At 43.4% G+C, this 20,820-nt stretch overlaps 1 protein-coding gene across 1 annotated transcript in view; it reads right to left on the bottom strand.

The window, feature by feature from the left end:
* Positions 1–11,107: 11,107 nt before the first annotated feature.
* The window catches only part of SCAF4 (SR-related CTD associated factor 4), a 120,083-nt gene continuing 110,370 nt past the window's right edge, over positions 11,108–20,820 (bottom strand). The window contains 2 exon segments of the mRNA XM_044284401.1: positions 11,108–12,761; positions 12,764–12,937. Coding sequence (XP_044140336.1) covers positions 11,437–12,761; positions 12,764–12,937 — 1,499 coding nt within the window. The 3' untranslated portion in view covers positions 11,108–11,436.

Below are 20,820 nucleotides of genomic sequence, written 5' to 3'. Positions count from 1 at the left end.
GCACTGCTGTGGGTAAGCATCAACAGGCCATGCTGAAGTTGATCCAGGGACAAGCAGCACACTGTGGCAGGGTATAAGGGACCAAACCGAGCTGTGGCTCTCGCCACTCAACCTGCAACCAGGAATGATTGTGTCTGACAATGCCCGTAACTTGGTGGCGGCTTTGGAGCTCGGCAACCTGACACACATCCTATGCCTAGCCCACGTTTTAAACTTAGTGGTTCAGCGGTTTCTCAAAACCTACCCCAATTTGCCAGAGCTATTAGTGAAGGTGTGCAGCTTGTGTGCCCATTTCCGCAAGTCGTCCACAGCTTCAGCTGGTCTGTCAACGCTGCAGCAGCGCTTGCAGCTTCCAGCTCACTGACTGTTGGGCGATGTGAGCACGTGCTGGAACTCTACGTTCCACATGTTGGCCAGGCTTTGTGAGCAGCATAAGGCAGTTGTGGAATACCAGCTGCAACATGGTCGTCGCCTTTCTAGTCAGTGAGGAGTGGGCATTGATGTCATACCTCTGTGAGGTTTTAAAAAACGTTGATGAATCCACACAGATGGTTAGTGGCGATTAGGCTATTATCAGCGTAACCATCCCACTGCTGATACGTCACATACCACGTGAGACGCGGCGTTCTGGGATACTAACAGTCTGGCCATCAGCCTCTACGATACCCTGCTGTGGATCCAACCAGAAGCACATCACCGACCACGCTACCTCGGCGTCTGCCGAGACATATGGGAAAGGACCGCACACCATCAGGTATATGATACCTATCCTTACCTTGAATATCTGGGGCTAAGGTAAGACGAACTGCTAACCTTATAGCACACAGTATTTTATACCCAACGAAAAGCTATTTTTGGAAACCTGCTTTCCTCAAAGCCCCTTCTGAGTACAGACATTACTCACCATTGCCCCTCTAATGTGACTTTTTCTCTTTTCTCAAAAGAAAAGACACAGCATCTATTCATTTGTGTTACCATCCAGGCTTATATACGCAGCTACATTGGTTTTAAGGATTTAGCAGTTTTATGATTGTGAATTCTATCTTATCCTGCTGCGCAGCGTTTATTTTTATCCATTCTTGTCACAATATCTGATTTTATTATTATTATTTGAATAAATTGCGTGATCACTTTACATTGTATTTTACACCATTTTATCGTACATTCTATCCATTGTTTCATACATACAGAGTGCCAGTCCAGTTTATTTATTCATTTTTTTATATTTTCTCCTGTACGGGTGATACAGTTTTCTGGCCTAGAGCACCTGGTCCTAATTTGCTGAGGAGTGAGCTATTCCTGTTATCTAATTTCAATTCATCCCACTGCTGTGTCTACTCAAACGATCGCTGCTCATAATTAAGGACGACACTCTGAATGTGGCAGACGAGGTAATGGGGGAGGACATTACACAGGGTGATAGCCAGCCCACCCTCAGTTCGTCATCTCAGCGCTAATTGGACCATGAAGAGGAGGAGCTGGAGACAGTTGCCTCTGCTACAGCGGGTAGTACCCATGGAACTTTAATTCCATCTGTTCAGCATGGATGGGCAGAGGAGTCATCCTGATATCGACATCTTGCCTGTTGGTACTCTGGCACACATGGCTGACTTTAGGCTGCCTTTCCAGCGACCCTCGCGTTATACACATTTTAGATAACACGGATTACTAGGTGTTCACCCTTCTCAACCCCCGCTACAAAGAGAACATCTCATCTCTCATTCCTCTGGTGGAGAGGACGAGCAAAATGGTGCAATACCAGAAGATCCTTGTTGGAAAATTGCTCCAAAATTTTCCATCCGACAAAGGTGGCGGCAGAGTCCGTACTTCCTTAGGCAACCGAGGAAGGGAGACAAGGGAAACACTCTCCAAGGCATGGGACACTTTCATGACACCCTGCCAGCAACCTCACCCTGAAGCGCAGCCTAGTGGTACAAGGAGGGAAAAGTTTTGGAAGATGGTGAAGGAATACAGAGCAGACTGTGTCAGCATCCTAAATGATCCCTCAGTGCCTTACAACTACTGGATGTCCAGGCTGGACACGTGGCACGAACTTGCGCTCTACGCCTTGGAGGTTGCTGGCCTGCCCTGCTGCCCGCATTTTGTCTGAGCGTGTATTTAGTGCTGCTGGTGGCATTAGAACAGAGAAGCGTATCCGCTTGTCCACTGGCAATGCTGACAGGTTGACTCAGATAAAAATGAACAAGGCCTGGATTGCCCCTGACTTCTCAACTCTTGTTTTCTCCTCATCCAGATTGTCTATATTCCCTCCACTCGAATTTTTTTTTTTAATAGGGTCAGCTCAACTGCAGGCCCTCGCCCGTAATGTTTTAGAGGGTCATCTCACGAGCAGGCCCTCGCATATAATGTTTTAGAGCGTCAGCTCACCAGCAGGCCCTCGCATAGAATGTTTTACAGGGTCAGCTCACCAGCAGGCCCTCGCATAGAATGTTTTACAGGGTCAGCTCACCAGCAGGCCCACACCTAAAATCTTTTACTTGGTCAGCTCACCTGCAGGCCTGCAACTCAATGTGAATGAGGCCCTCCTTTATGTGATTATACAGGTTGTATTGAAGTGCCTCTTCCTTGTAATTTTGGGCAGCACATGCACTTTATATAGAAGTAAATATACAGGAAAGAATGTTTTCAATCAATTTGTCCTAAAAAAATTGATTTTTTACTTTGGTTTTGTGCGTAAAACCTTAATTAGATTGTGGGCCTGGTGATCACTTTAAGCCCTTTTTAAGCTGCACAAGCAGCAGCATGGTAGTAAAAATAAGTGGCAAGGTGACATGGTGTGGAGATAGCAGCATGAGGAGGCCACATAGTGGCACAATGACTGAGTCTGGATAAAAGACTAAGGCCACAGATTATTTAGAAAGATGCAGATGGAAACCATCTGTGGAGCTGTATCACGGTCACCTGCAGATTAATGCAGACCAGGGCCATAGCTATAGGGGAAGCTGCAGCTTTGGGACCCTGACCCAGAAGGGGCCCATCCAGGAGGAGGAGGACTAAAGGATTTGGTCAGGGCCCCCTCAACAGTATTACACAATGAAATGAGATACAGTGACAGTATAGACAGTGTATAAAACGGATGGAACAGGTGCCGGTCCTGGTCTGAGAGAGCGATCTTTACTAGCCACAGGAATAGGGGTGGCGTGAAAGAAAGGGGTCGCTAAAAAATTACTGTGGGATTGAGCCCCATTCAAAAATATGCTGTGGGGCCCAGTCAATTCTAGCTACGCCACTGATGCAGACCACAAAAGCAAGTTGGGTTTATCAATTACAAAACCTTAATAAATCTGTGGAGCTGTATCATGGTCACCTGCAGATTAATCCAGCCATCAAATTAAAGTTGGGTTTGTCGGTTCAAACTCAGCTCACCAGCAGGCCCGCACCTAAAATCTTTTACTGGTTCAGCTCACCTGCAGGCCCGCAACTCGAATCTTTTTATGGGTCAGCTCATCTGCAGGCCCGCAACTCATGCTGCCTTGCTTTCAAGTAGTAGCCGTTTATTAAGCTCCCTCTCTGAAATCAGACAATGATTCCCCGTTACCGGTGGTGACCATGTTAGGCGCATTAAAAGAACATCGAAAGTTAATAGGGAAGATATCCAAATGGAACGTGGATGTCACGGAGACGTGCAATCAGGCAGAAGTGTTCTAGAGTCAACAAAGCGGCAGTAGGGCTTCTCCTCATTTCCTCATCCAAAATACTGCAGTGATATTCCCTGTAATGTTTTATTACTCATTCCAATAACAAGGCATCTTAAGAGTCCTGTATTGTTATTTATCGTCACTATCTCCCTGAGTCGGAAGTGTGTAATTGCCGCGCGCCAGCTGCCTTCCTTGCAATTTTGTGCTTTAATAACTTGACCCACACTCTCTGGGTGGTTAACAATTATGAAAAAAAAGTGGCAAGGCAACAACAGCCAATCAGATTTCAGCCATTGAACTGCCTTGGATGTGGTATTCCTTTCTCAAGCTCCCTCTCCGGAATTAAACCCCGATTCCCTGTTACCCATGATCACCATGGTAGGCGCAGAAAAGAACATTGAAAGGTGATAGGGCAGACATCTGAATGGATCGTTGCCGTTACGGGGACGTGCAATCGCCCAGAGGTTATCTAGAGTCAACAATACGGCAGCAGGCCCTCGCCTGGTCAGATCAGCAATTCTATAAATTGCAAAGTCATTCCAGTGCTCTGTTCCCATCTGCGCCATAGCTTCTATTATTTATTAAAGAGAATATCACCCCGATTTTTGACTATTATCTACAGTAATACATGAGTAGTACTGCAGATAAGGAGTCCAGATCACAATTTTTTATTTTCCTACTGGCCCTGGTTCCCCCGCTGTCAGTGTTCAAAGCTGCCTTGAAATACACAGTGCCTTACAATGCATTTCAATGCAGCTCTAAGAGCTGACAGCAGGAGAACAGGGGCTGTTATAGTTATCTGGACTCCATATCTGCAGTACTAACCAGGTATTACTGTAGATAATGGTAAAAAAAAAATCAGGGTGACCGATTCCCTTTAACAGAGACCTGATCATTATTATGGATGTTTTGAAACTGATTCTAAGGGCTCATGCTCCTTTTCCCTTCTGTTTTTTTTGCAGACCGTATGCGGAACCATTCATTTCAATGGGTCTACAAAATAAAACGGAAGTTACTCCGTGTGCATTCCGTATGTCCATATTTCAGTTTCGCAACATGTCCTATTACACCACGCAACAACAAAAAAACTGCTACTGGGCAAAAACCATTCGTCCTATACTAAATCGAGTGTGCAGATTACAAATCCGAAGTCAGAATTGTTGTAACACGTCACAAAATAGCTATGCATAAGTTTGCCTAAATGAATTAAGCACTTGGAAAGCATTGAATAATTTTAAACAGAACGAATTTTACTCCAACAAATACCTGATCAACGTCAAAAGTTTGTATAGTAAACAGTGTATGAAAATGTAATGGAATAACATTTCTTGTTTTCAAGTTTAAAAGTCTTACTTGAGCAAGGCCCAATACTGTTAAAAGTGCTTCAGGCATCTGCTTTTGCATTTGTGAACGGTCACATTTTCCCGTTGCAAAAACCAGCAGTAGTCCCCCATCATGTTGGGATTCCAGCGGTCTTGATACCTGTTCTCCATTGTAGAAATATCTTTATGGAACCGCTCTCCATGTTAGTCACGTACGTGCCCCAAATTGGGTAGGAAAAAGTCAAGATGGGAATGTAAGAAATGCACTTTCAATGACATTCGCAGCCAAGTTGTTCATATGCTGTAGGCTTGTTGTCTACCAATTCAGCATAGTTTGCAGCTCGTCTGTTCCCAAGGACGTTCTGCACTACGAGCACAAATGCATCCCAAGCTGCAAGACGCACTCGCTTTGTCAGATTCTTGCGCTGATCATAAGTAGTGTATTTGCCACATACAGTGGCGGAAATAATTATTTGACCCCTCACTGATTTTGTAAGTTTGTCCAATGACAAAGAAATGAAAAGTCTCAGAACAGTATCATTTCAATGGTAGGTTTATTGTAACAGTGGCAGATAGCACATCAAAAGGAAAATCGAAAAAATAACTTTAAATAAAAGATAGCAACTGATTTGCATTTCATTGAGTGAAATAAGTATTTGAACCCTCTAACAAAAAAAGACTTAATACTTGGTGGAAAAACCCTTGTTTGCAAGCACAGAGGTCAAACGTTTCTTGTAATTGATGACCAAGTTTGCGCACATTTTAGGAGGAATGTTGGTCCACTCCTCTTTGCAGATCATCTCTAAATCCCTAAGGTTTCGAGGCTGTCTCTGTGCAACTCTGAGCTTGAGCTCCCTCCATAGGTTTTCGATTGGATTAAGGTCCGGAGACTGACTAGGCCACTCCATGACCTTAATGTGCTTCTTCTTGAGCCACTCCTTTGTTGCCTTTGCTGTATGTTTTGGGTCATTGTCGTGCTGGAACACCCATCCACGACCCATTTTCAGTTTCCTGGCAGAGGGAAGGAGGTTGTCGCTCAGGATTTCACGATACATGGCTCCGTCCATTTTCCCGTTTATGCGAATAAGTTGTCCTGTGCCCTTAGCAGAAAAACACCCCCAAGGCAAAATGTTTCCACCCCCATGCTTGACGGTGGGGACGGTGTTTTGGGGGTCATAGGCAGCATTTTTCTTCCTCCAAACACAGCGAGTTGAGTTAATGCCAAAGAGCTCTATTTTGGTCTCATCAGACCACAGCACCTTCTCCCAGTCACTCTCTGAATCATTCAGGTGTTCATTGGCAAACTTCAGACGGGCCTGCACATGTGCCTTCCTGAGCAGGGGGACCTTGCGAGCCCTGCAGGATTTTAATCCATTGCGGTGTAATGTGTTTCCAATGGTTTTCTTGGTGACTGTGGTCCCTGCTAATTTGAGGTCATTAACTAACTCCTCCCGTGTAGTTCTAGGATGCTTTTTCACCTTTCTCAGAACCATTGACACCCCACGAGGTGAGATCTTGCGTGGAGCCCCAGAGCGAGGTCGATTGATGGTCATTTTGTGCTCCTTCCATTTTCGAACAATCGCACCAACAGTTGTCACCTTCTCTCCCAGCTTCTTGCTAATGGTTTTGTAGCCCATTCCAGCCTTGTGCAGGTCTACAATTTTGTCTCTGACATCCTTGGACAGCTCTTTGGTCTTTCCCATGTTGGAGAGTTTGGAGTCTGCTTGATTGATTGATTCTGTGGACAGGTGTCTTTTATACAGGTGACTAGTTAAGACAGGTGTCCTTAATGAGGGTGACTAATTGAGTAGAAGTGTCTAACCACTCTGTGGGAGCCAGAACTCTTAATGGTTGGTAGGGGTTCAAATACTTATTTCACTCAATGAAATGCAAATCAGTTGCTATCTTTTATTTAAAGTTATTTTTTAGATTTTCCTTTTGATGTGCTATCTGCCACTGTTACAATAAACCTACCATTGAAATGATACTGTTCTGAGACTTTTCATTTCTTTGTCATTGGACAAACTTACAAAATCAGTGAGGGGTCAAATAATTATTTCCGCCACTGTATGTAGCAAAAATTGTCTGGATCCTTAACACATTTGTGTTTATCCATCTTAAAAGGGGCTGTCTGGGATTGGGGACATTGTTGTAATAGTACTAGAGTAACATACATATGTCACACATGCATGTCCTACCTACGGCACATTTCTGAAGCACTGTTTTGATACTGCAAATTATTGGCCGGAAGTGACTATTTTAAAAAAATCTGTGACGCACCGGGTCTCTTGCAGGCGAGCGAAGCCTCTTCTTCCGGCTTCACAGGGAGCCCGGTGACATCACCGTCAGACTAACTCATTATGCAGAGGGGCGGTAACTAGGCTTGCAGATATTGTGCTAAGCCACGCCCCTCCGTTCTGGTGACGGCACCGGGCATGGATCTTTCTAATAAATTTGAGGCAGAATGGAGACAAAGCTAGGAGGAATTTATGGGTGTAAATATGGGGGAGAAATATGTGCTGCTGGAGGCAAGATACGTATGAGGAGGGCGGATAGATGGAGGCGTGGACAACATGCGACAGGAGGCAGATATGTATGAGGGGGGCGCGTGTAGGGACGACTTGAAAGACAGTAGAAACCAGGAGATGGTGCGCTGGGACCGACAGTGCAGTGCGGCAGGAAGTCATCACACAAATAAACATAGAATGTGTCAGCAGATGAGAACCATTTGGCCCATCTAGTCTGCCCAATAAGCCTAACGCCATCAATGTCAACAATCTATGGGGGACCATAGGAGCCATGCAGCAGTGTAAAAAATACCTGAAAACATCGGGGGAACCTGGACTCTGCTAGTAATAGTGAGCAAAATAATTTTTTCAACAATAGTTTAATTTCGGACAACCCCTTTAAGTTTCAAAACTGATAGCTCTATAACAGATCACTTTATCAAAATCTGTCCAGCTTGCCTTATATACTTACTGCTGACATCTGCCTGAGTGCGTCCGAACAGATCTGGACATGTCCAATGGAATATCTCCAATATAATGCATTAACATTATAACTGAATAGGCTTTGCATGTACTTAAAATCTAGACGTGTCAGGCATATTCCAAGTTCATATTTGGAATCAGCGCAGCCATTTTAGTATAAATCACATGTTTTTCTCTCAGTAGCAAAATCTTTGTTGCGCGGTGTTACTGTCCGCATTAAGGACAAGGATAGGACTGTTCTATTAGGGACCAGCTTTTCCCTTCCACAAAATACGAAATGCACACTGACATAATCCGTCTTTTTTGTGAATCTGTGTTTTGCGGCCCACAAAATACATACGGTTGTGTGCATTACCTCTAATTCAAAGTAATCCCACTGACATAACTGGGTGCCAGTAGCATGGCTTATAGGAATACATTTTATGGCTACCTTCACACTGGCGTTCGGCTTTTTCAGCAGGCTGTTCCCCTGCCGCACCTGTACTACCGTTTGAAGTCCGCCCGGACCCATTCACTATAATGAAGACTAGCCGGAGATCCGTCCTCCCTCTCGGCATGTTTGCCGTGCTGCGGCTGGATCTCTATTATAGTGAACGGGGCCGGCAGCACACGCGTGCAAACGGTGGTGCATATCTGGCAGGCTGTTCCCGTCGGAACAGAGTGCCGGAAAAGCATAACGCCAGTTTGAAGGTAGCCTTAGACATCAGAATTACTGGGCAAAAGTAAAATATATTCATGACATTTATTATCATTAGGGGTGAGCGAATCATGCTTCGGATCTAGGATCTGAAGTCGATTAGTTAAGTCAGAAGTCTCACGAGACTTCGGTGAAGAATTTCAGGCTTTGATTCTACAACATTTTACAATAGCAATCTGAAGTCGGCTTCGGTACAGAGTGGTACCTCGGTACCGAAGCAGACTTTGGATTGCCGTTTTAAAATGTTTTTAAAGTTGTAGAATCGAAGCCCGAAGTTCTTAATGAATTTTGCTTCTGCGCAACGCATACATTTTATGCGGAGAGAGGTCTCCGTACAGCATTAAAACGAAGTTGAGGAACTAATCGACTTTGGATCTTGGATCCGAAACACGATTCGCTCACCCCTAATTATTACCAAGATCCGATATGACTGAACACAATGGGACTCTTTATCCAAACTGTTGAATTAGTTTTGTTGCTGTAGCAAATCAGCTTTTATTGTTTGATAAAAATTTAAAATAGGGGGTTGTTCACTTAACACCCTTATCTCTTGGCCAGAGAGGAAAGTATATCACTCTCAAAAACTTGTTTTCAGACACTGTTTATTTGAATGGACACTGTGTAATGCCTAATCTCTCCTATGGTGGCGCTGCAGGAAAACGGAACACTTAGGTTGTGAGGCAGATTTTCCTGCAGGAAAGCCAGAAGTGGATTCAACATGGAGGAGAAGTATAAATAAATCCTTCCTTTATATTTTCAATCCCTTTCAAATCCATTTCTGGCTTTGGCTGAAAAACCTGCGCAAAATTCTGCCTCAAAACCTCCTCACAGATTACAAAAGATCAGCAGATGAACACTTTGTGATCAGTTTAAAGGCCCACTAGATTATTTTTTTATTATTATTTTTCTAATAAAAGCTACACGCATAGTGTAAACTTAGGCTACTTTCATACTTGTGTGGATCCGTCATGAACAGACCCGTTTAGAAAATACAACCGTCTGCATCCGTTCTGAACGGCTCCGTTTGTATTATCTTTAACATAGCCAAGACGGATCGGTCTTGAACACCATTGAAAGTCAATGGGGGACGGATCAGTTTTCTATTGTGCCAGTGAAAACAGATCAGTCCCCATTGCGGTCCGCAATGCACAGGCACCGTCCGTGGGGCAGGCGCATGGGAATCGCATTCACTTGAATGGGTCAGCGATCCTTCCGTTCCTCAAAAAGATAAAACTTGCTCTATCTTTTTGCGGTGCGGAAGCACGGAACGGAACCCCAGAAAGCACTTAGTAGTGCTTCTGTAGTATTCCGTTCCGCATCTCCGGATTTGCGGACCCATTGAAATGAATAGGTCCGCATCAGTGATGTGGAATGGCCACGGAACGGTGCCTGTGTATTGCGGATCCGCAAATGTGGTCCGCAATACGGCAACGGGCATCACACGTTTATGTGAACAAGCCCTTACATTGTGTGCCAGGACGGATCCGTTCGGCTCAGTTTCATCAGACGGACACAAAAACGCTGCAAGCAGCGTTTTAGTGTCTGTCTCCAAAGCGGAATGGAGACTGAACTGATGCATTCTGAGCGGATCCTTTTACATTCAGAATGCAAACTGATCCGTTTTGGACCGCTTGTGAGAGCCCTGAACGGATCTCACAAACGGAAAGCCAAGACGCGAGTGTGAAAGTAGACTTAGAAGTCAGCCAAATTTTTACGACAAGGCCGAACCACGAGTCACTGGCACACAGTTACTGAAGTGAATCCACCTAAGTGTTGTTGTAAATTCCACCAAAATGATGTTATGGTCCCTGGTAACAGAATCCATAACGGAATTCTTAGATAACCCGAACCTTGTACGCAGAAGTTCGCTCATCCCTATAGTTATAAAGTTAGACAAAAGTGTCTAGACATGCTTCAAATTTATCATGCAGCCTGAGTTGCTGTGATAATTTTTGTGCATGTATAGACAGCCTGTCTAAATTTTTGCCATTTACAGGATTAATAAATCTACCCCACTAACTTCTATGGAGAGTTGTGGGCATGTTGTAACCTGTCCAGAATTCACTGTCCTGGTAGGGAGAGAAACTGAGCTTTACCCATCACTTATGGGGAACAGTGCATTACCTGCTTCCATCCTTTTTTTTCTATTAAGAAGCACTACCTGTCATTGTAATCCCGCAATTAATTTTAATGAGCGGACTGCTGAAAATAATCTGTACAGCACCGGGCCTTCTGTGAGACCTAGTGTCCAGTGTTAAAACGAATTATTTATCTTTAAAATATATATTTTAAACAAGTATGCCCTTTTATTAAGCTGAGCTCTTAATAGTTGTTTGGGCAACAAGGCCATAAAATTCCTGTTGGACAGTTTTGATAGATATACTGGCCCAATATTTTTGTATTTGTCTTTCTTTTCCCAAATCTAATAATCACACAAAATTTGTTACGAAAATAGAGTTTATTAAAAACACACCCCTAATGTTTTCAAGGGCTTCCCCTATTAAAAAAAAAAATTCTGTAAACTTTTTAAAGATGAGATTTAAAAAGCTACAGCAAAACATAGGAGGTTTGATTTTTTTTTTAATAACATGTTGGAGCTTTTCGTAACCATTTAAGTAGAAGGAAAGCCAATTACTTTACAATTCTCGAGAAAACTAACAGGATGGCATACAGCAGAAGCGAATATTTTACAGCATATTGTACAACTCTGAAGCTCTAAACATCAAGCTTTAACCCCCACCCCTATTTAAGTCCTAGTGTGCAGATTCTTATGTAGATCCAGATTCCTTTTTTGCTGGGTCAGAAGATGGTGACATTTTAGAGGCCTTCTCCTCAGCAGGTTTTTGCTCTTTAGATTCAGCTTTCTCTTTATCTGGATTTTCAGCTTTACCCTTTGGAGGATCATGGTTTTCATTCAAAATTTGCTTTCTACCACTGTCAGGGAAATCCAGAAGTACTCTTCTGGGCTCCCTTTCTCGTCCTACTGGCCACCTATTTCTCTCCTCAGTCTCCCTCTGTCTATCATGGTCAGGACTTCCCCTGCCCCAGGGTCTTCTACCACGCCCTGGTCGCTCGTGATCCCGATCATCAAATCTGCTACCAAAGTGTTCCCGCTCATCCTCATTGCGGTTCCCAAATGACCTCCTACCAAACCTCTCTCTATCAGGAACAAATCCTTGACGATCATTTCTCTCTGGATGGAAGCCTGGTCTTTCTGAATTAAAGCCCTGTCGTTCAGGATGAAAACCTGGCCTGTCAGGGCGGAAATTCTGCCTATCGGGGTTGAACCCTGGTCTGTCTGGCTTGAATCCTTGCTCCTCTTCCTCGTCCATGGTGAATGCTTCGCCCTCATCCATCTCTGGATTAAACTCAGGCCCCTCATCCATCTCAGGATTAAATTCATCATCTGCCTCTGGATTAAACCTCATTCTTTCATTTCTATCAGGATTAAATCCATGCCTATCACCTCTATCACTATTAAACCCATGTCTGTCAGGATTAAATCCACGCCTCTCATTCCTAAATGGCCTGCCTTCTTCTGGTCCCCCATGTCCTCCCTGCCTTCCAAAGTGGCCCTGAGGTGGATAAGGACCTCTCATGCCATGTGGTGGCGGCATTCCATAACCACCTGGCCCAGGAGGAGGACCTCTGTGTGCCAAGTGAGGCAGCATTGGTCTATGTGGCATTCCAGGAAATCTTTGCATGTGAGGGGTGGGTACTCCAGGTGGTCTTTGCAGGGGTATAAGCCCTGGTCTTGCTCCTAGAAGACCAGTAGATGGACTCTGCAATCCAATTAAAGGCCCTGGTGGTGTTCCTGTTGAGGGACCTTGGGATGGACCAGACTGAATTGGAGGACCGTGGGATAGTCCATGTGATGAACCTGAAGTAGTTTGTGGAGGGCCTTGAGGTGGACCATGGGATGAGTTTGGAGGCCCTTGATGTGCGCCAGGAGGCCCTTGATGTGCGCCAGGAGGCCCTTGATGTGCGCCAGGAGGCCCTTGATGTGGGCCAGGAGGCCCTTGATGTGGGCCAGGAGGCCCTTGATGTGCGCCAGGAGGCCCTTGATGTGCGCCAGGAGGCCCTTGATGTGGCCAGGAGGCCCTTGATGTGGGCCAGGAGGCCCTTGAGGTGGGCCAGGAGGCCCTTGAGGTGGGCCAGGAGGACCTTGAGGTGGGCCAGGAGGACCTTGAGGTGGGCCAGGAGGACCCTGGGATGAGCCTGGTGTAGCACCTGTCTGAGGTACCTGGGGAGCTCCGCCCTGCGAAGCACCTGCAATAAAAATAAAACATTATTCAAAGATTCTGTGTATAAACAATGTATAAGACTATACGTACAAAAATGCACTACCTATAAAACTAAGACTGTCAGTCCAAAAATGCATTACATTGGCTATACAGTGGTCCCTCAAGATACAATATTATTTGGTTCCAGGATGACTATTGTATGTTGAAACCATTGTAAGTTGAGAAATCGGTTCCAAAGCCCCAAAATGTCATCCAAGATCAGAGAAAATTAAGATTTAAGATAAATAAGCAGATAACTAAAGACAGATAAGACAAGTCCTTACATATATCAGTAAGGAATAGCTGCTAACTAGCAACTAATACAGCTATTTTACCAGAGAAGTGGCCTTGATTGGTTGGATCTGAGTCTGAGACATTGTATGTGCAGTCTGGTTTCAGCTTATGATGGGTCAGAAGAGAACATTGTATGTTGAAAATATTGTATCCTGAGGCCGTTGTATCTTGAGGGATCATTGTATATGATTGTTATAACTCAACTCATAGGATCAAAAACACAAGAAAGACAGACAAAAGCGAACTGAAAAGAATCCAACATGGCAGATATTTTCTACAGACACATCTTCTGAAAGTTGCCCAGTCCTGAAACTTCAGCAAATTCATCTCTTAAACCTATGGGCCTCTTTAGACTCATGTGTGCTTTATTTTCACTGTGAAATGTTTGCATATAGGTCACTGTACAAGCACATGAAGGATTACCAGTTGAATGGACAGGCATTCCAGCCTGCCGGAATTCATAGCCTAATACGCTGATTTTAGGAGATTTGCCCCATGAAAGTACTGTCTAGTGTACTTATGTATAGAATAATATGCATAATAAAGACAAAGCTTATAGAGAAGTATTCACTATTAGCAGCAGTGTGTATATCTCCTAGTTTATCAACAGAATTTTTAAAGTCCAAAAAATCCCCCCTAAAAACTGGCAAATACTCATTTAACAGAAATGTAATCAGGATTACTGCCATAAGGCCACCACCCGCCGCACCTCCCCTCCCCCGCACACATTTGTGTATCATCGGTCAAACCTGCAAATGTGCATGGGTAAGATGTCTGGGAAGTGAAGGATTGACCAAATCAAATTTTTTGCATTCAATGTTTTTGTTCTCGTGAGAGATATGCTGCCGACAGTGGTGTCTGGCAGTAGCTTTCCCTCCCATATTCCCTTTTGTTAAAGGGCTGAATGCACTATATGGAGACTTTTTTTGTCTTCTACAGACTTAGGCCGAATGCACACGGCCGTGAGCGATCCGTGGTATCCCGGCCTGGCATCCTGCTGAGAGCAGGAGCGCACGGCATCATTGGTTGCTATGACGCCATGCGCTTCATGCCGCCGCTGCACTACAGTAATACACTCGCATGATCTATATGAGTGTATTACTAAAGAGCAGCGGCGGCGTCATAGCAACCAATGACGCCGTGCACTCCTGCTCTCAGCAGGATGCCAGGCCAGGATACCACGGACCGCTCACGGCCGTGTGCATTCGGCCTTTGTGTGACTTGCTTTCCAACTGTGCCTAATCTCAGTTAAAGTGAAGGCACATCATTTACCTATCAATTATGTTACAAAAAACATGCAAACGTCAGAACTTGGTATTGAAATATGTGCCATATCAATCAAATGGGCATAGCATATGGTAGCAATGTGTCAGGTTCGGACTGGCCCACCAGAGTATCCGCCTGTGGGCCCAGATTCTGATAGTGATCCCCAAAGGTCGAGGAGAAAGAAAACATTTGAAGCTGCCTTTGGAGACATGGTCTATTTCTTTGAACTAAAATCTATTGATTATATGGTGGCTGGTCTCCAAGGATAATTTCCTCTTTTAGGCCCAAGGAACCCCAGTCCGACCTTGTGTGTCGTCATTCCACCTTAAAAAAATGGCACCACTCTATGGGTGCTCCCAAGTCAGACAACGTTAGGGCCCATGCAGGATGACTGTATATTTGTTCTGCATTTTTTATGAATCGGATGTGAACCCATTCATTCATGGGGCTGCAAAAGATGCGGACAACCCCGCAAAAAAATAAAATAAAATATAGAACATGTCCTATTCTTGTCCGTTTTACGGACAAGCATAGGACATTTCTACATAAGTTGCACTCGGCCAGGACCCGAGTTTTCTGGATCTGCAATTTGCAGACTGCAAAACACTGCCATGTGCATGAGCCCTCAACTAAAAGATGGCGCATGGCCAGCTGGCTCGATAACATTTCAAGCAGCTCAGTTGGCCAGACTGTGGGTTACACAACAAAGTGATGGAGGTATGACAGAACCTTTCCTCAAATATTGCTCTAGTACGGTATATAACAGGTTGTTTTACCTGTCTTGTACTTGTTCCTTCCTGGCTCAACACATGCACAGTGTGCTATCAGAAAAGTAGTCTATATGGCACATTAAAATTAACCTGATGCTGGTGTACGGGTAGTCCCTAAAAGTGATGACTTTGTAAATATATTTGAAAAAGTAAATGCCCACAACAAAAGTTGTGGAGTGAAAGTAGTAATTTCAGTATGGGGGAGACAGGAGAGATAGCTGTCGGACGACAGTTATTGAATGTGTATGGGTAGCTTAAAGAAGCATTCCCACAAAAAAAAAAAATATATATTCTCTGACCTGTTAGAAAGGTACATGGTGTAAACTGTAGTGAAGGTAATTTTGTTTTCCAGTTTCTGCATTTGTGAGTTACCTCCTCCCTTCTGATCCTCAACTGTCATGTGACTAGCACTCAGACGTTTCAAATAACACATCATCTTATGTGTAGAAAGAAAGACAGTTTCTTTATGCATTCATCTGTCAGTCTCATAGGAATGAATAGTGAAGTAACTAACTTCCTGTCCTGTGTCAGTTGGAGATCAGAGAGTTGGTCACATGACATAGCTGAGGATCAGAAGGGATCGGATAACTCACAAAAAGTCACTGGTGAGAAGATTGTGTGTGTTCACTACACCTTTTTAACAGGCCAGAAAATACCAATTTTATGGGAGTGCTACTTTAAGGCTGGCTGTATGCACTTGTTTAACATTCCTATACACTGCCATATATTTGGATAGATTAACAAGCGATGCTATTAGGTGCCTCTAATTATCAGATTAACGAGCGAAACAGTTATTCATTCAGTGCAGACACCGAAATTATCTTTTGTGAGCAGCAGATCGTGCTGTCTAAACAGCACTCTGCTGCCCACAAAATCATGCTGTATGGTGGATGAGCGACAATAGTCTGCTTCATGGAGTATTGTAAAGGGGACATTAGCCAACCCTCCCCCCGGTAGCCTATCCTCTGGAAGTAGTTTATCTCCCTGAAAACAAATGAAAATGTGAAATCTGAGAAGCCCTATACACAACAGATAGTTTGCAGGTCCCACAGAAATTGGTGGGTCTAGTCGACACACATGTAATGTATATGACCATCTTTAAAGGGGTCGTCTCACCTCGCCACTACTAAGGCGAGACAGTCCCGACCACCTCCTGGCCGGGAAAGAGCAGAGCGATGGAGCGCCTTTTTTTTTTACTCACTTATCTGGAGGCCTTTTCTTTCTGTTGGTGGGCAGCAGCTCACATGGGACAATCAAGCACCTGTATCTCCCAGGACGCAATGCAATAAGCTCCTGTTAACACCTCCCTGCCCTGCAGAGGAAGTAGTCCCTCATATATACAGTACATAAAGTATGTAATGCCCCACAATTTTATTCTCCACTATACATAGTAAGATGTTGCTATATACGTCTGAGTTTAGAGGTGGGGGGACAAACAAATGAAAAGTGTCTGAGTTGCTTCTCCATGAGATCACTACGCTAGCACAGAGGGGAGGAGAAACTACTGAGCATATTGGCCCTCCAATAAATGAAAGAGGTGGTGGACCAGCAGGATAAAAGCAGAAGGCGCTACAAAAGAGGAAAACATAATGTACATAAAACACCTAACAATATTTCTCATTGCATAAATATTCTGAAATACTCTATACATTTCATAGTAACGCTATGTCCGATAACCCCATTAAGATCTTCCTAAAACAAAACCTTTCTACTGCCTATAATAGAGTAATATGCAAAATAACTGTAGAGCCCGTTATGGGTCTACAACACAGTGAAAGCCAGATATCCCTCCAGAGAAGGAAAACCATTAAGTGGCCCCTATGTCAAGATCCCACTCTTTTACAAGCCTTAAGAATGTGACAGGGGAAGACCTAAGCCAGTTATCCATCCACAGACAGCTGTTTCGGGGTGTTGCCCCTCATCAGTGTGGAGTAGGACTCTGGCTAACCGGGAGCAATGCCTAGGAGACTACTCAAACAAAACAAAAGCTGATCTCAGGGAGACCAACTTTCTATAATGGAGTTGTCTTTCAGACGCTGCTTGTACACTACAATCATTGTGATTTGCTGAAATTTTTAGGCATTACAGATCAGTTTTAAGGCAGATTACAAGCAGATCAATTGGTCATTAACACAAACAAATTTGGACAGAAATTGGTCAGATATTGCTATCATCCTCAGGGCCCTTTTTACAAAGGCCAAAGTTAAGGACAATTGTTGGGAATGATCGTTCATACCGATAACTGTCCTGTGTAATGGTGCCACTGGGAAATTAGTTTTATGGGAATGTTCTTTATAAGACCTTTCTTTCGTCCATGAATGATCCTTATTTGAACTAGATCTTTCATCCAACTAGCAGATGAAAATTTCAAACATGGAAATCAGTTTTATGGGAATGTTCTTTATAAGACATTTCTTTCGTCCATGAATGATCCTTATTTGAACTAGATCTTTCATCCAACTAGCAAATGAAAATTTCAAACATGGACAGATGATGGTAGTCTGTCATTGATCTGCTAAAACAATTTGTTATTAAAGGGGTTGACCACTTTCATAGAGGTTCTGTCCATGGCTTCTGATAGAGGGTCAAGTGACCAAGAAAATTTCTCTGCCTTCATTAAACATGCACACCATGAGGTCTACACTGTTGGGCGTTTAGTGCATGTGCAGTGTGTTTGAATGGAAGAGGCTGTGTGATGTGTCTGGCACTCCATCAGCGGCCATCTTGTGAAAAGGACCTCTTTGTGGACACCACAACAGAATTTCTGTAGAAATGAACATGGCTTATGAAATATAGCAAACGGCACATATTATTAACAACGTCTATATTAGTAAGCCTCTCGTATGTAACTGCCCTGTAAATCCCTGTTCTCCGGGGGGCAGGGCTGTATTCCAGCTCATCTTGGAGACTGTATTTGCTTACTGACATTTTTCTGATCATTATTTTGTGTTGCCATAAAGCCAAGCCCCCTTATATAAACAATAAGAGAAGGAAGTGTGTCTTCAAATATGGCCACCCCCAGAAGTTTTAAGACAAACAAAATAGCGATGACATTAGAAAACTATCCCTATTATACAATATCTGTGTATTATACCAATGCTGTGATAGTTGTTCATCTGAGTGCATTAGGTTTTCCAGAACATCCCATCTGATTTGTATTGAAAATTACATTTAGCTTTCTGCTATTACGTGGGCACGTGGCGTCTAGACAGATATAGGGGTGGCACATCCAACCATCATTCACTTTAGGCAGATTATCCCCCCAAACAATGTTAAAATTGCTGACAGGATTTCAATGAGTACTGGGAATGTGTATTTTACTCCTCAGCCTTGGGCAGTCTGATCCGTGTGACACAGCATGACTAGACAACGTTCTCAAATATCCATATGAATTGGAGATGAGACTGTATGGCAGACTCATATTAAACAATGGGAAAGAACGTAAATGCCAATATTAGAAAGATACTCGTGATTTTCTAGCCAATAATGCCAGGTTGAATGGGTCTGCATGTATCTGAATCTATTGTAAATGCTAACCGACATGAAACTGTTCCATCTCAAATTTGAGATGGGCATTCACTGTAATGAGTACAATTCTCCTTTGTATAGAGCTACCTGTAGATCTACAGTGAACTTAAAGAGTATCCGTCACCACTCCTGACATGATCTACTTAATAACTGTATTCCACATGAAATGATAACACTGGAGCATTTATTCTTATGACTATGTTGTGCCGTTCCTCTATCATTCCTATTATAAGTTTAAGTATAAGGTACAACTGGGTGTTACCAGTTGGGAGTGGGTCCCTGCAAGGTTTGACACTCAAAACAGCGCTACCAGTGTCAGGCTGTGCAGGGACAGAGCCAGTTGTACCTTTATACATAAACTTCTATCCAAAATAATAGAGAAAAGGAACAACCTACAGTTATAAGAAAAGAGGCTCTAGAATTGTTACTACATGGGGAATGAAAGTAGTTTCTACAACAGACATACATATCAAGAGAGGAGACAGCTCCTCTTTTAAAACTCTTGGAAAAAATGTATACACTGTCTTATGCCCAAGGCAAGACTTGAACTTTGCCATGAAAAGGCAATGTAAGGTACAGGCAGCATGTTCTAGAGCAGGAGGAGCTGAGCAGACTTCTATATAGTTTTATGGGAAAAGATTCAGTAAAACATACATTTAAATTCCTGCCGATTCTGGGCTTTGAAGTCCAGGAAACTGTTCCATCAGTGGTTGACCACAGTCATAGAGGGAAGGCGGTCAATCACTCATAGGACAGCAACGACCCCCAAAAACCGCCTTGGTCAAAAATTGCAAAGTTAATCCACATAAACTAAGGGTTAAACTTCCTGACAAAAGGTGTCTCTACTAAGTACCAAACAAAATAGGTGAGTTTTAAAGAAAGTCGGCCAGCACTAGATAGGAACTGGGGAAAGCATTACAGACACCTTTTGTTAAGTTTTTATAATCAGGATTAGTACGAATATTACAATTTATTCTGCTGGAATCTGCTCCTGCAAGTAGGAGGTGGAGCCTTACTGTGCAAAGCCCTTTCCTTCTGCATCATGGATGAAGCATCCAACCAGAAGCACTCAATGAAGAAAGGGGTTGCAATGCAGCGAGCAGTTCCTAGTGAAGCTCCCTTCCTGGTTACCTGAGGAAAAGACTCTAGCAATATGTTTCTTTCCCCAGCCTCTACCTAGTGTTGTCAGCAGTTTAGCAAGGTAAAAACTGCTGACAAACTCCCTTTAAAGAAAGCAATTGACAAAATATACAGGGGTAGCTCCCAACTCTACCTTACGGAGGAGGATTTTTTTTTTCACCCTATCCTTTTGCTCTGCTGGAAGTTTGGCACAAAATTTGTGCTGAATCAACTTCATAAATGTAGATAATTTTGTAGAGGCTTGTAACTAGGGTCCAACATAGCACAGGCTATGTAAAATACTGGCTTCTTATGTGGAAAAGAGGCCTCTGGACCCTTTCAGCCACCAGGGGACTGAAAGGAGTCTCTATTACCTAGAGCTATGCTCTACTTTATTTTCTTTTGAGTCATATAAACTGCAATTTAATATTGTTACAAAGACAGACATGAAAGTCTGGGGGTTTATGTATACTTCCACATTCAGATCACTCCTGCTTTATGTGTAGTCAATGTAATTTGAAAATGTTATTCTAAATAGATTAGCCTTAATATTTTCTATAGTGTCCCATAAGACTACATATTTGGTATTCCCATTGTGTAAGTGCAAAAAGTACAGCTCCCAATACAGATAGACGATACGAGAAACATCCAGCTTTTCATGCAGGTCCATGATCTTCAGAAGTTCCTGTTTATCGGTTACCAACTAGGGAAGGAGGTGTTGTCTATAGCGGATAACTCCTGTAAAATATTCTCCGAAGTACACTTCTTAGGGTATGTTCACACATTTGTTTCTTGTGTCCAAGAACAGAAGAGATGCAAATATCTAAATTATAAGACTGTCCCATGCATCAGAACGTGGCAGAAAATCATGTAGATACTGCAGAAACCACCC

The sequence above is a fragment of the Bufo gargarizans genome, chromosome 3 (genome assembly GCF_014858855.1).
Source record: "Bufo gargarizans isolate SCDJY-AF-19 chromosome 3, ASM1485885v1, whole genome shotgun sequence".
Classification (NCBI taxonomy): Eukaryota; Metazoa; Chordata; class Amphibia; order Anura; family Bufonidae; genus Bufo; species Bufo gargarizans.
Note: the sequence above shows the minus strand (reverse complement) of the source record. Positions and strands in the feature narration are given on the sequence as shown.